The sequence below is a fragment of the Aspergillus aculeatus genome (assembly GCF_001890905.1).
Source record: "Aspergillus aculeatus ATCC 16872 unplaced genomic scaffold ASPACscaffold_9, whole genome shotgun sequence".
NCBI lineage: Eukaryota > Fungi > Ascomycota > Eurotiomycetes > Eurotiales > Aspergillaceae > Aspergillus > Aspergillus aculeatus.
Genome location: NW_017962984.1, coordinates 275,709 through 290,055, shown reverse-complemented (window position 1 = coordinate 290,055; position 14,347 = coordinate 275,709). Strand labels below are relative to the sequence as shown.

Genomic DNA, 14,347 nt, shown 5'->3' with positions numbered 1-14,347 from the left:
TCATCAATCGATGAATTAATCAAATTCCAGAAAGAACTCTAGTTGCGCATAGCGCAAACTAAGATGAGGCAATAATTCAGTGGATATAGCCTGACTATTCTTTGATAAACAGAGAAGCAGTTTATAGCACTCATCCGACTCACAGACACTCCCGCGATCCTTGGGAGGGGAGAATGCCAAATCTGGCTCGAGGTAGCGATTGTTCTCTGGGTGACACGACCGCGAAAGGTCTCCCTTTTCGTGATGTTTACATGATTGCGCGCAGGGATGGCATTATTCACGGATTGTTGGTATGATAAGGTCTCCTTGTCGATACTTAAATGAAGACTTTCTTACCCCACGAGGGATGGACTGGCCGCATATAGTCACACCTGTGGCGCGCGTTTACATTACTGCAACTAATAGCCATCACCAGAAGCCCAGAAAGGGTTCCGATTCGCTGTCCGAATATCCGGTGTGGCATTGATTGAGGTGGTGTGAAGAAATGCAAGCAGTGCCCATTGAACAATGAATGAAGACACCTACTACCCCGATCAGCGCAGAAGCAGAAAGTGTTCATCTAGTGTAGCCGTTGCTATCCTTGCCCCACGGACAGCACTCGATAAACTCTTGCTGGTCCATCGGCGCACATGTTGAAGATGAAAGGAGGGATTCGATGGAGGTCTCGAGGTGCGCTGCTGGCCACCAGTGAGGTCCTGCCATATAGCTGTGTCAGTCTTCGGAACTCCTGGTTCACCTTGCTTTGAGCATCTTTAACAGACGCAGGTAGCGGATGCAAGGCTTTGTTCTAGATTTGTGCAGAATGATCCTCTTTTCTTGCATCGCACAGCACAATGAGGTGCTGGGGGCAAAGGATTGCAGGTGATTGTTGCTATGCCTTTAATAAATCATTCCTTTCCCTTATTCTTGGATCCACAAGAGCTGCAACCATCACAGTGTAATTGAATGAAATTTCCTATCAATGTCTCTGTCAACTGCATTTGGGACTTGAAATGCGAGCGCTATCGTTACTCCTACACTAACTATATATAGAACCACACGCCCTCGACTCTGACACCCCACCGCCCTCACGACCACGTTGAGACTGTCCAAATCAGGACGCAGGGCACCAATCACCACAAACTGTTGCTCCTCTGAGGTAAGAACCATCATTTCGTCGGCCCAACAAGCCTTCTTCAAGATGCTCCCGGGTCTGCCGCTCGATTGCGTTCGAGTCAGGCACCTGAAAAGCACGCCGGACTACTGGGATAACGAGAAAATCAGGGCCATGATTGAAGAGAGCATAGAGCGCCCACCGCGAGATGCAGATTGCATTCCCCAAGCCGAGGCCACAACTAAGATCTGGACAGCCATTCTCCTCGACGCTCTCAACGTTCCGCCCTCAGTCAAGAACCCGAAACCTGACCAGGACCCCCAGCGCCTCGACGTCGACATCTGCCAAGTTCGCAGTACCTACTGGGAGTCGCTGAACGAGGGCCCGCTGGCCGTCACCCTCACACGCGCCAGACCGAAGGACGCGCTCGACCGCAACACACCGGCGGTGCCCTTTCTCCAAGTCTTCTGCATGGGCGGGACGGAGCCGCCCACGCTGAACGAGGCGCGCGCCCTAGCGGACCGTTGGGTGCCGCGCCAGAATCGGTGGGAGATCCGGGAGGCGGGCGGCGCGTTTATCCTGGCCAAGGGCCACCGGATGTCGATCTTCCAGTGGAGACCGGAGTGTTCCGACTGCGACCCGGACGAGTTGACCCTGTTTCCCTGGTACGGCGGGGACACAGACCATGGGTACCGCTGCCTCTGGCATGACCACGAGGAGGTCGAGCAGCTCCTGAAGACCCTGCGTCGCCGGATCCAGGATTGCCCCATCGCGTACAAGCACCGGTCCAGTAAGGATTGCTGCGTTGCAATAGAGTCTGATTCTGAATGAGCAGCTCTCACTCGTCCCCCTCGCTCACTCTCCTGGTGTCTGAGGAGCTTCGGGATTGGCCCGAACTCTGCAAATTCGTATTGTCAATGCATATCTGATCTTATAATCTTTGACCTTTTATTTCTGAATCCCTCGCTCTCGTGCAAATGGCACTCCTACGTTAATTCGCCTGTCTACACACAATAACTAAAGTACTGTAGTTTCAGTCCAATTGTCACTCTAGTTCTATCTAACCAACTCTGAAATCCGCACTTGCTCCCGTCGATTATATCCGCACGCTGGCGCGGGTGTACCAAAACTCGGCTCTGTTTAAACTCTATTAGTTGTCTCCGTATGAGGTTCCGTTAGAGGAAGATATTAGCCAAGATCACTGACGATCGGCATTCTGTCGTTGATTGTGTTCATTACTGAGACCTTGGAACACGGGGCGACTCAGATGCTGGCTCTCGAGATCGTCAAGAGCAGAACGCAGCCTTTGCGTGCAAATGATGGCGTCACTGTATTGTCAGCGGGGAGGAGTGACTGCAGGCGGTGGAAAAGGTATCGCAGCACCGTCTTACGCTACTCCCAGTGTCGCTGTTGCTACTATACAAGCAGACACCTGAAATTGGCAAACCTCTGTGGCTGATCGGCTCGAATCCGGCTTGCTACGTCGGTTTGACGACCGTGCAACAAGCAGCCAGGGTCGCAGAGGAAGCTTGGGTCTGAGCAGACAGCCAGGCGACCGTGGAGTTGGTCGAAAACGAGGCGCGAGTCAGGTCTCAGGGGAATCTGTTCGTACATTGGATCGATGTGATGATCGAGTGTGGACTGGAGACTATCTTGGGCTAGAAGGCAGATCGCGATTCGGGTGGGGATACGTCATTGGTAGGGGTACCGTGCTCATCCTTCTCGCAAACTACTGCTTCAGGATAGAAGCCTGTTCACAGTTTGAGAATTAAGCCCAAGAAAGGCAGCGAACAATTTCACTAGCACCATGAGCCCCGGCAGAAATGCCCCGCGGGCTACGTACGTAGCTGTAGGGCTCATCGATCGATAAACCCCCACCCGATCGCCGGATCGATCGGGCCCCCGCGGGCCAGTACCACGGAACCACCCCGATAATGTCACCATGCGTCAACAATGACCACAACTGATCGAATCGAGTGGTCATTCTAAAATCATAGCTACGTTCCTTTGACGAGCCAGATTGACGTCAAGCTTACATTGATCTACATGTGAATTATTCAATCGCGCAGACTGAGCATATATAAACGCTCAGCAATTTCCATCTCAATCAGCTAACCAATACAAGCTTATTTTCTTACTCAAACACCCAATCCGCGAATTCAATCTCCTCTTTAATAACTTCTACACCGAAGAAATCAAGATGCCTCAGTACAGCAACGGCCAGGCTATCCGCTACAAGCCCGTCGGCGGTACGATCCCCTTTCTCTTTTCCTTGACCTCTTGAATAGTCCCCCACGCAAACCACACAACAATGCACAACTGACACCCACGCTCAGGCCCGAACTCCAACACTTCGGAGAGCGTCGGTACGATCAAGTCCGTCTTGACCGAGCCCGGCGTGCAGGCAGACCGCAACGTCGATGCCAGCGAGGAGAACCCCCGCTATGAAGTATGCTCTGCCGGACCTTCACAAGATGGAAAATCATTTGCTAAGAAGTGCATCATCCCAGGTCGAGAACCAGAACACGGGCAAGCTGACTAGCATCTACGAGAAGAACATCTTGGGCAGTGCGTGAGATGATGATGTATCATGTGGGATATGATGCTTTATGTCAATGATGTGATGTTACGATACGATAGGATAATGGAGAGTAAAAATAGTCTGGTATCATCTTTTTATTGCGCTGTTTAGTGAAATTAACTGGTCAGCCGGCCAATCTTCTGTGAGATCATGTCTTATTGGGCATCTGAAATCTCCTGTTAGGTAAGTCTTAGACTAGGGAATTACATGGAAGCGGGTTACCACCGCGCAGTCAGAGCGGCCCACCTGCGCTTTCTATCAAGACATTCACCAACGCGTTCCTGTACAAGTATCAACATGTATCGTGATATCTTTCTATCATTGGAAATGCAAGGTAGGTATCAACTTTCTTACAAAACATACGATTGGGTTTTAAAAGTCCTATACAATAGTTTAAGCTTTACACTGTAATCAATACTTGAAGTTTAAGGCCTTTTTGACCACCTTTCGAAGCAAGCAATGCGTCTTCAGACACCTTTCTCTGTATCTAAGAGCTCTCCTGACACATTCCCAAGTAGGAAAAGCCTCTCCAGGTATCTCCCCAGGTAGTAAGCAACCGAGGCCGCCACTCCACATACATTCCTAAACAAGCAAGGCCTCTCCAGCAGCACGGCCACGATAGAACTGTACATAAGCCTTGGCGACGGTGACAGCAATAGACACCAAGAATTGCGAAACCACTAGTTTTACTTCAGCTGGGAGATAAAGTTACGGAACTGCTGCTTCGGCAGGAAGGGGCCCATGGTGGGGATCGCCTTGCCCATCTTGGCGGGGGATGCTGCCTGGAAGCGGTGAGAAGTGGCTGTGCCGTGCATTGGCATTGCCCATTAGTCTCTTCCTAGCCAATCATTCACCCATAGAGATCTCTGAGTGCCATGAAGTGACAAGCAGTTTTGATCCATAGCGGAGAGAGATGAAGGATTCCTACGTTCCTAAGCGGCAACCCCGACACCTGCTGTACTCGAATCGCACCCGGAATTTGCACATTTACCTAAAGCCGAGACATGTACCGGAGACTGATTTTGCATGTATGTAATGACGGCGCTTGGGGAGCCTTGGCTGTGTAATTGAAAGGTAGATGTATGAGATTTCCTGCGCTGTCAAGATTAGCGTAGCTTCGCAATTGTCTATAGCACAGGCTTGGCTTTGCTACGACAAAGCCCGTTCAGCGAGTTGTGATTAAGCTCGCACCGCACGGCTTCACTAGCCAGCCCTATATCCACGTGTCAGCGAACAGGGCTTCGCCTAAGACTTTAGACGAGGAGTCGCTAGAACGCCTTGGATTCCTCCATGCACACAGAATCTCGGTCTTAAGCTCGTACTCGTATCGGATCGTACTCCGTATGCACGTGCCATTCGATTATTTTTGGCAGGAGTGTGGGGCGGGCCAAGACCACGTAGCTCAGTACAGCTGCCGATTTTGTCCCGGTCCTGGAAATCGCGCCGACAATTTCAACGTCGAACAATCTCCAATTTACTGAATTCCCAAGACAGATTTGGCTTTTACCAGAACTTGGTTTTGCTTTAGCATGCATCGTCTAGAGCAAACACAATTCTCCATTCAGGAAGCAGCAAACACTGGACAAGATTTGAGTCTAATAATGGCACAAAGAAGCTCATACTGGGCATCTAGTACTAGTTGGGAAAAATCTCAAAAGTTCACTACACTGTGCCTGAGTAAATGCTTGGGAGGCGCCGTTACACAGAAGGTATCCACTTCCAGGCACCGATTCACCGACAGTAGTGAACAAAGGGTGGTTGTTGTCGAGATTTTCAGGGGCACATATACAAAGACTATTAAATCGACAACAAGGCAAATGTGAGAATGGCAGAATCTCCAGTTCCAATATCCTCGTTGCCATCATGCCGTTTCTTGGATTCGTTCTCTTTATCTGCTATCTCTATCTCACCGGTACTATTTTCTTCGATGGAATGCACTATCTGCTCCATCGCTGGGCACGGTCAGAGTGGAAGATCCTGCGCCAGCTCTCCCGTTACCACCAATACCATCATCTCTACTACGGCCGCTTACTCCAGTTCAACACCAAATACACCAGCCTAAATGCACGGATTGCCCTCCCACTCGAGCTCTTTTGCCAACTGCTGGGGAGCGTTATCGGGTGGTTACTTGCGAGAGCGGTCTGGTTGTCCCCAAGCAGTCAGTCCGATCGCAGGGCTCTGCTCCTCGTCCTGCTGGTCCAAACGGGACGAGCCCTAGCCGTGATCCTCAATGACGGAAAGGACTCCAACCATATCTCCTACGACACAATTCCAAAAGACCGGAGCTGGGCTTTCGTGGGCCCCGAGTATCATGCCCTGCATCACCATTACCCGGATAAGTACATGGGATCGGCGATCAAGGTCTTCGACTGGGTGGCGGGAACGGCATACTCTCTTCGCGGCAAGACCGTCGTTATGATCGGTGGTTCCGGAGACTTTGGACAGGCGATGGAAAAGCACCTCCTAGGGGAACGGGTCAAATGCGTCCATCAGCTTGACCTCGAATCCAGTTGCTCGCAGAAAGACGTTACTTGCTTACTCGCCATGCTGAAAGAGGCGGACATTCTCATCCTCGCGCACGACACGCAAAGCATAGAAGGCACACAGTCGAACTCGACGTCGGTAATCCGGGTGATTCAAGAGTTCCTGCGATTCAAAGCCACACGCAGAGGCAAAGTGCTCCCGGAGATTTGGTATGTTGGTTGCGAGTCGGAGCTGTCCCTGCCGTGGGGAATCATCCATGCCCAACAAGATTCTGTTCCACCCGAGCCATCCTTCCTGCCTTATGCTCGCTCCCTTTATCGTTCCTCGCAAGTTACCTATCGCCATATCGTGCTTCCAGCATACCACTTCTCGACAACGAGGTTCAATGCATCGCCTGATTGGGCTGCCCGTGCGACGCTTTGGTGGATCCGCCGAGGAGCTCACTTTGTTCCCGTGACTTGGACCGGGCGGGCGTATTCGCACTTTCTACCGCTGTTGTTTGGCGACGCGGTAGATATAGACTGGACGGACGAGGGGAAGGATACGCGCAAGGGATTTTCTGTATTGTAGAAAGACAAGTTAAGGTGTGGTCATAAAGGAAGAGAAGACTGCATGGATAGAGAACCCTTTACTATTGTGGCATTCAAGCACATCTACCATAAATCTTTGTGTCCGACACTAACACATATAAATCCAGTGAAGCGTGCGTTGCGCATTGAGTTTCTCGGCCGGAAAAAAACGAATCGGACAAACATGATGAAACCAAGAGCCCTGTATACCTGATTTCGTCTATTCTCGCATCATCCAGCTGCTCCCATTCGCTATAACATATAACATTCAGTCATCGAATCATTCCCTTGCCAGTCATCCAAGAATCGTCCTTATACCAGCTTGACCTCACCGCCCCCGATTCTCAACCTGGGTGAGCCTCTCTTTCTCACAGTAAGGCGGCGGTGGGCTGTCCGCCTCGCCCGCCTCCAACCGCTCGACGGCCTCCGCATAGTTCGCCAACGCCTCCGTCTCATGCTGTTTTCGTGTTGAACTGTCAACCATCACATTCTCCACCTCCGGACCCCTGACTGGGCCCGCACCACCACATCCCTTCACACAGCGAGAACTCTTCCGCGCCCGAACACACCAAACCAGCCCCATGACCGTCGTCCCCAACCATAGCAGCATATTCAGGAGATCAATCCAGACCGCTGCCCTCATCCGGAGCAACGAGGTCGTCCTCTCCCGGTACAGTGGCTCCACATCTTTGGAGGTGTAAATCGTCCCGAAGACCCCCGTCTGCGCGAGCCAGAGAACAAACAGCACGAAGTCCCAAGCGGACCAGGCCGCGACCACCCGCTTTTGCCCCAGCGTGCAATGGACCGCGGCGGTTACGGCGGAGAGGCAGGCGACGACCTGGGCGAAGATCCATTCCGAGGAGGCGTGGGATCGCGTTTCGGTGGCATGGGCCAGGTCGACCGCGTAGAGGGCGGCGACGAGTATCGCGAAGATGAGTTGGAGGGTGCGGAGGGTGGCGCGCGTAGTGACGCCATAGGAGGGTCTTGCTTTGGGATCAAGACATCGGTGGACAACATCTTCTTTGTTCATGTTTGTGCTTTTTTCTCTCTCGTGTTGTTCCCTCTGGATGCACTGCGGTGTATGACGTTGTGTCAGAGTGAGGTGTAGGAGCACCCGGGTGGATTTCCATCGAAGACTTACGGGAGTGATGGGGTGAATGAGACTGGGCACTCTTCTACCGATATATAAGCATGCTGGTAAGTGATTTGACTCAGAGTTTGCATTTCTACTCCACCAGCAAGTCTGTTTGGGGTATTCTACAAATAATAGGTTTAGAGTTTCGGCAGTTGATCTTGTACGTTGTCCCCATCCGGTAATTCTCTCGTACTCGCGGACCAATTGACCCACTTTATTTATCTAACTTCCCCACTGCCTGCTTCTCCTGAAAACCATGGTCGAGAATCTCGCAACGTTTTTTTCTAGAGTGGTCAGTCAACAAGTGTCACAGAATCCTCTTCTGCAGGGATTTCAATATCCTGTCAAGTGGACACGAAGCGGATGGTGTGAGATCATCCTCTGTGCTATTTTTACAATTTCTGCGTCATGCGCAAGTTTGAGACGCAGAATAGATGCACGGTAGAAATATCGAGTCTGGTAGATTGAGCCCTAATGGATATTTGGTACTTTGATGGTATTGAAGTCTACGCGCGACATAACGCCTTCGCAATGTAGAAGCCTTTCATCCTTGCTTCCATATCGCAAGTGCCGGATTCGAAACAAGAGGAATTTCCAAGACCATCACGTAGAGTTGGTTTGAGTGACAGGCCGCGACTCGTAAACAGCAGAACGGGCTGGAACCGGTCGCACGCTGTCTAAGTACCAGCTAAACTACTCCGAGTAAACATGTCTACACCCTTGACTTGATTTTGTAAGGCTATTAGTACTCATTGTGTAGTGAGTATCGCTCCTCACATCTTCATTGATCAGTGGAGCTTATATCGGTCACTGAAGTAGCCGTGGGAGCGCAGTACTCACCAAGCAGACAATGCTGCTGTGGAGCTTGCAGGCAAACTGCAATTCATCAAAAGAAACTGAACTACTTACACGTTGGATGATCTTATCAGGAACAGTAACTGGTGCCTTGACAGCACCATGGGCGCAATGCTTTTCAGGGCTTAACATAGCGCCGGCTGCTCTCCGGCGGCATCCCGAGACAGTACCCGATTAGGAAATGACACCGTATTCGTACCCTCAAGCTTCTCTAACGATTGACATTTGATCCCGTTCTGGAAAGGGTATATAGGTTTCGAGTTCCTTCCTCGGTGGTGCGAACACTTCCCTTTCACCTTGGCCTGTTTCCTCCATCTCGCCTCTACCGATTCCACCTCGACCTCAACGCCGCCGAACGAACAATGTCCCCCGCGCCTCTCGCGCCCCGAGGGGAAGCCTCCTTCGACCTCTACCCCTACAACCCCTCCGCCGCCGCGGGCTGGACCTTCGTCGTGATCTTCGCCCTCGGCGCCGCGGTCCACCTCTTCCTAATCTTCCGACTCCGCGCGTGGTTCTTCATCCCGTTCCTGCTAGGGTGCATCGGTGAGTTGAACTCCCTTCAACACAGCCAACTCTGGCAACGCACCCGCTAACATCCATCAAAACCACAGGCGAAGCATTCGGCTACTACGGCCGCGCGTGGTCGCACAATCACATCCGCAACGGTAGCCCCTACCTGCTGCAGCTGATGCTGATCCTGGGGTCGGCGCCGCTGCTCTCGGCCAGCGTCTACATGACGCTGGGGCGGGTGGTGCGGGCCCTGCATGCCCAGTCGGCGACGGTCATCCGGTCGACGTGGATGACCAAGATCTACGTGCTGATCGACATCGGCAGCTTCGTGTGCCAGATGATGGGGTCGGCGATGCAGGCCAGCGGCGATGCGAGCGGGGTACGTACAGGCCAGCGCGTGGTCATCGGGGGCTTGGGGGTGCAGCTCGTCGCCTTGGGGTGGTTTCTCGTTGAGGCTGGCGCGGTGCATCGTCGGCTTAATACGAGGCCGCCGTCGGCCGCGGCGCGCGATCCCGCCGTGCCGTGGTCGCGCACGCTGTGGACGCTGCATGCGGTCACGGCGTTGATCACGGTGCGCAGTGTCTATCGGCTTGTGGAGTTTTTGGCGGGCACGGACAGTGTGTTGGCTAAGAAGGAGGCGATTTTGTATGTCTTTGATGCGTCGTTGTTGGCTATTGCCGTGTTTGCGTTTGCGGCGGTGCATCCGGGGAGGATGTTGCGGGCGGTGAGGAGGATGGGGCATGGTGGGTTGTCTGATGGGGTGGTTATGTTGGACTAGGTGTCTTGCTGGGCGTTGTGGTTGGTGTCGTTGCTTCTGGACTGGCTGGCCCAGCCTTGGTTTTGGATGGGAGTTTGGGGTATGTGACCTTTCCATCAACATAGAACCCTTATTTCGCAGGTCGGGATTTAGATCTGAACCGTTTCACTTTTGAGATCGGATTGCAGACACAAGATTCTCTATGCTTCGCTATGTGCTAGAGCTGTATCGCAGGAGTTGTGCGATACCAAAAACATTACCAAGATTTATATTATCTACATGATTGTATGTATACCGCGGTGTAAAAACCATCTCCAATATCTACCAGCATCTGCACCGCATCGCGGCTTGTATGGGTGAATACCAGATACACCATTAATCCTTCCACCCGACCCTCCTCGCCACCAGCTTCACGGCATACACAAGCCCCAACAGCACAGGTACCTCGACCAGCGGCCCGACCGTCGCCGCCAGTGCCTGGTTACTATCAGCCCCGAAGGTCGCGACCGCCACCGCGATCGCCAGCTCAAAGTTATTGCTGGCGGCCGTGAAGCTCTGCGTCGCCGCCAGCCGGTACCCGAAGCCCAGCCGGTAGGCCACGAGCAGCGTCACGAAGAAGATCACCGCGAAGTAGACGATCAGCGGCGCCGCGACCCGCACCACGGACACGATCTGATGCACCACGTGCCGGCCCTGCGAGGCGAACAGCACCAAGATCGTGAATAGGAGCCCGATGAGCGACCACGGGCTCGCCCACTTCAGGAACACCTCGTCGTACCACCGGGGGCTGGTGGCCCAGCGCAGCGCGAACCGCGTCACCACCGCCGCGCCCAGCGGGATCCCCAGGAAGACGGCGACGGATTGTGCGGCAGTAGCGTATTGAAAGGCGATGTTGTGGTCGCCGCTGATGACCCGGATGAAGAAGACGCCCATGGGCGCGAAGAGCACCATTTGCAGGAGGGAGTTGACCGCCACCAGGATCGCGCAGTATTCGCTGTCGCCGCCGGCGAGGCCCGTCCAAATGAGGACCTGCGGGATTGTTAGGGTTTGGCACGGTACGGCTGGGGAATTGTAGATTCTGTTCTCGGGAGCGGAGCTGGCTTACCATGGCAATACATCGGGCTAGTCCGACTAGGATGAGTCCCTGGCGGAGTTCGGGTTCGTCTGGGAGGAAGGCCCAGGATAGTGCCAACTACATTACAGCCCTTGTTAGCGGTACAATGCCGAAAGCTGGGGATCTGGGCAGGGAAGGGGTACGGTACCATGAAGAAAGGAGCAATAATCCAGTTGACGATCAGACTGAAGGCGATCTGGATCCAGATCTCGCGGGTCTTGAAGACGCGGTGCAAGCTCTCAAAGCGCACTTTGCAGAGAATCGGGTACATCATCACCAGGAGGCCCACCGCTAGCGACTCCCGATTAGTATCTTCGCATGACGAGAGGGAGCTTGATGCTTCATGACGGATAATACTTACCAATAGGGACGGAAACGCCCACGAACTTCCCTTTCTGGAGCGCAGGCCCAGTACTGGGCACGAAGTTTCCCAGGATGATGCCGATGGCCATGGCCAGGAAGATCCACACCGCGAGAAAGCGGTCCAGCAGGCCGAGGCTCTTGAACGCGGATGTTTTCACCTGGGGTGAGTCTAGCGTGGTTGCATCTGCTTGTTTCTCCAGGTCATGAGGCTGGCAAGGTTTTGGACCTTCACCAAAGTGCACTGGAAACTGGTGTTCAGCCATCGTTGCGGTTGCACAGACCGACCCAGTGCTGGTAGGGTAGGATCAAGAATGTGGCTTGTGAGTCAGTCTATAACTGAGGGGAGATGAGACAGCTATCAGCGATGAATAGTGACTGTAGAAGGTAGTCGAATAGAGACACAATGCGTAGAACGAAGCTTGATGAGTAGCCCCTCCTCGATAGCCGATAATTTCTACTTCTGCACAATCATGTTGTGGCAATTCCGGGGTGCTGCAAGTGAATGTCACTGGTCGATGCTGATTGGTTGGGTGGTGAGATGCACTGTGAGCCTGGATTTTTTCGGGCTGTATAGGCTTGCCCCACTGAGCCCGCTGGCACAAACCCGCACTGACTGAAGCATTCAGAACCCTCTTGTGCCTAGCCAACGACAGTCCGCGGGTGACATACTGCATCGCAATGCCGCTACCTCAGCGTCCCGTTGACTCTACCTGATGCGAAAACTCATGCCTCAGGTATCTACATACTTACCTTGTCCATTATCCCCCACCGTCACAATCCCATGAGCAGAACTTGCTAGGGTTGTCTCCTCCCACTATCATTATTTACCATCTCATAACCTTGACTCATAGAACCACTGAGCCACGATGACCGCCGCTGCTATCCCCTGGCATGCAATCTACCCCGCACCGCGAAGCACAGCGGTCGGCATCTGTCGCGAAGAAGTACTGCAATGGTTCCGCGCCGGCAAACAGGCCGGACGCGATTTTGTATTGGTCGATCTACGCCGGACGGACTTTGAGGTAGAGAGAAATAAGAGGATGAAGGCTGAGACTGACTAACGCTGACATCTACCGCAGGGAGGGACGATCCGAGGATCCATTAACCTTCCAGCTCAGAGTCTTTACCCGACGATCCCAACAGTCTATTCCCTGCTCAACCAGAGCCCCGTCAAGGAGGTCGTCTGGTATTGTGGTCTGTTTCCTCACCTCAATGATGAGCAGCAGAACATGAGGCTGAATGGAAATTAGGTTCCTCGAAAGGACGCGGCACGCGGGCCGCCAGTTGGTTCGCCGACTACATCGAACAGCAGGGAGAGACCCGGCTGAGGAGTCTCGTCCTAGAAGGGGGCATTAAGGGCTGGGTCGCGGCCGGGGAAGAATACACGGATCTGATGGATGAATTTGACGCTTCTGTCTGGGCGAAATGAATACATAGCATGGACTGCTCTAACTAGTCTATGTACATTTAGTAAAGAACATGGCCAACAAGGTCTATCAGTATATACATGCAAAAGCGCACCGCTGAGGGCTAGGCCTGTTGTTCAACGCGGGCCCTCTCCTCCTTCACCCGCTTCTCCTCCCGCTCACTGTACCGGTCCCCAAACAGCTCCAGGTGCGGTCGCATGAGGATGGTGTATTTCACAAACTCCTCCATGCAGTCCACCAGTCGGTCCCGGTTCCCACTCGGCAGCAGTCTTTGATCACCCGGTTGCCCCTCGTCCGGGAATTGCGTGTAGGCTTTTGGGATCGAGGACTGGTTCGGGATGGTGAACATGCGCATCCACCGGCCGAGGATACGCAGGGAGTTGACGGCGTTGAACGACTGCGACCCTCCGCATACCTGCGCGATCGCCAACGTGCGGCCCTGCGTGGGGCGCACGCTGCCCGTGCTGAGTGGAATCCAGTCGATCTGGTTCTTGAAGACGGCGGTCTGGCGACAGATTATCCATTAGTAACTGGCATGACCAAGAAATGATAGATAAATAGGATTACTGACAAGGTTGCCATGTTGTTCGGGAGACACCCAAACATGCCCATCGCTCCACTTGCTGAGTTCCCGCAGCTCCTGTACCTTGGGATGGTTGTGTTCGGTATCATTCTTCACCGGCAGACCCTCGGGATCGAACACGCGGACGTCGCACCCGAGACGGAAGAGGATCCGGCTGGCCTCCAACGCCACGAGGCGAGAGTAGGACCGCCGACGGAGGCTGCCGTACAGGACCAGCACTTTCAGCCGGTCTTTGGACTTTGCCAGTTCTTGCGCCGCCATCTCCATGGCGGTTGTGAGCTCCAGCCTGTTGACCCAGTCTTCCGCGGCGTTGTCCTCGAGAATGAAGGGGCGATATTTGCTGCGGATGTTGAAGCTGTCCTCACTCTCTGATATAGCGAGAGACGGCGGGATCTCGAGCGAGGAGATAGTAGGGCCTGGTTGGACAGCTGCGGAAGAGGCCATGGTGCTGTAATTCCTGGGTGGGAAACGCACCACTGAACGAGTGAATGGGGTAAGTAGGTGTAACGGGGAGATTCGGCGACACGCGATCATTGAGTGTTTTGGTCTATTACTTTCAGGATGGAAGCAGAAGAGTGAGTTTAGGATAAATGGCCCCGATCAAGCTGTGATGGTGCTTAAAGTTGTTTACTAAGTGAATTGATGGGTGGGTGCCCTAGGCTGGCGGCGAGTATGTCACTGGTGTAAGCTGATTGGGCAGTAGGAACAGGCTTATCCATGATGTCGGAAAAACAGCCTTCAATCGGGTTAACCCCGGACCATTGTTGATGCGCATCTTCCTCCTTAGTTGTTGCCATGTATGTTCCACTTATTCCCTACCGCTCCTTACATACTGCGTACATTCATGTTCTGAATGGCCCGACCACAAGTGTATCT

The 14,347-nt window shown here is 53.3% G+C and overlaps 7 protein-coding genes across 7 annotated transcripts; 4 read left to right on the top strand and 3 right to left on the bottom strand.

Moving 5' to 3' along the window:
• Positions 1–1,180: 1,180 nt before the first annotated feature.
• Positions 1,181–3,820, top strand: ASPACDRAFT_1856726 (DUF2945 domain-containing protein; the record flags this gene model as incomplete). Its single annotated transcript, XM_020197500.1, has 5 exons — positions 1,181–1,866; positions 1,929–2,001; positions 3,219–3,342; positions 3,430–3,542; positions 3,604–3,820. The coding sequence occupies 5 exons, from the start codon at positions 1,181–1,183 to the stop codon at positions 3,667–3,669; spliced, it is 1,062 nt and encodes a 353-aa protein (XP_020055488.1). The 3' UTR covers positions 3,670–3,820.
• A 1,642-nt stretch (positions 3,821–5,462) lies between these two features.
• ASPACDRAFT_1870223 (uncharacterized protein) lies at positions 5,463–6,836 on the top strand. Its single transcript, XM_020197948.1, has one exon. It carries the CDS (start codon positions 5,538–5,540, stop codon positions 6,726–6,728), a length of 1,191 nt encoding a protein of 396 aa, XP_020055487.1. The 5' UTR covers positions 5,463–5,537; the 3' UTR covers positions 6,729–6,836.
• Positions 6,837–6,929: 93 nt separating this feature from the next.
• On the bottom strand, positions 6,930–7,757 carry ASPACDRAFT_1856724 (MARVEL domain-containing protein; the record flags this gene model as incomplete). The annotated part of the gene is made up of 1 exon (XM_020197499.1): positions 6,930–7,757. The coding sequence occupies one exon, from the start codon at positions 7,755–7,757 to the stop codon at positions 7,056–7,058; it is 702 nt and encodes a 233-aa protein (XP_020055486.1). The 3' UTR covers positions 6,930–7,055.
• Positions 7,758–9,079: 1,322 nt separating this feature from the next.
• On the top strand, positions 9,080–10,005 carry ASPACDRAFT_43806 (RTA1 domain-containing protein; the record flags this gene model as incomplete). The annotated part of the gene is made up of 2 exons (XM_020201321.1): positions 9,080–9,260; positions 9,329–10,005. 2 exons carry the CDS (start codon positions 9,080–9,082, stop codon positions 10,003–10,005), a joined length of 858 nt encoding a protein of 285 aa, XP_020055485.1.
• A 354-nt stretch (positions 10,006–10,359) lies between these two features.
• On the bottom strand, positions 10,360–11,724 carry ASPACDRAFT_29607 (arsenic resistance protein; the record flags this gene model as incomplete). The annotated part of the gene is made up of 4 exons (XM_020199652.1): positions 10,360–11,013; positions 11,090–11,176; positions 11,247–11,389; positions 11,460–11,724. The coding sequence occupies 4 exons, from the start codon at positions 11,722–11,724 to the stop codon at positions 10,360–10,362; spliced, it is 1,149 nt and encodes a 382-aa protein (XP_020055484.1).
• Positions 11,725–12,327: 603 nt separating this feature from the next.
• ASPACDRAFT_43804 (putative arsenate reductase (Arc2)) lies at positions 12,328–12,890 on the top strand (the record flags this gene model as incomplete). The annotated part of the gene is made up of 3 exons (XM_020201320.1): positions 12,328–12,483; positions 12,541–12,655; positions 12,712–12,890. 3 exons carry the CDS (start codon positions 12,328–12,330, stop codon positions 12,888–12,890), a joined length of 450 nt encoding a protein of 149 aa, XP_020055483.1.
• A 101-nt stretch (positions 12,891–12,991) lies between these two features.
• Positions 12,992–13,915, bottom strand: ASPACDRAFT_29548 (uncharacterized protein; the record flags this gene model as incomplete). Its single annotated transcript, XM_020199651.1, has 2 exons — positions 12,992–13,393; positions 13,460–13,915. 2 exons carry the CDS (start codon positions 13,913–13,915, stop codon positions 12,992–12,994), a joined length of 858 nt encoding a protein of 285 aa, XP_020055482.1.
• Between the last annotated feature and the right edge of the window lie 432 nt (positions 13,916–14,347).

Coding starts and splice junctions, on each gene's coding strand:
- ASPACDRAFT_1870223 (XM_020197948.1), top strand. CDS start 5,538: ATGCCGTTTCTTGGATTCGTTCTCTTTATCTGCTATCTCTATCTCACC.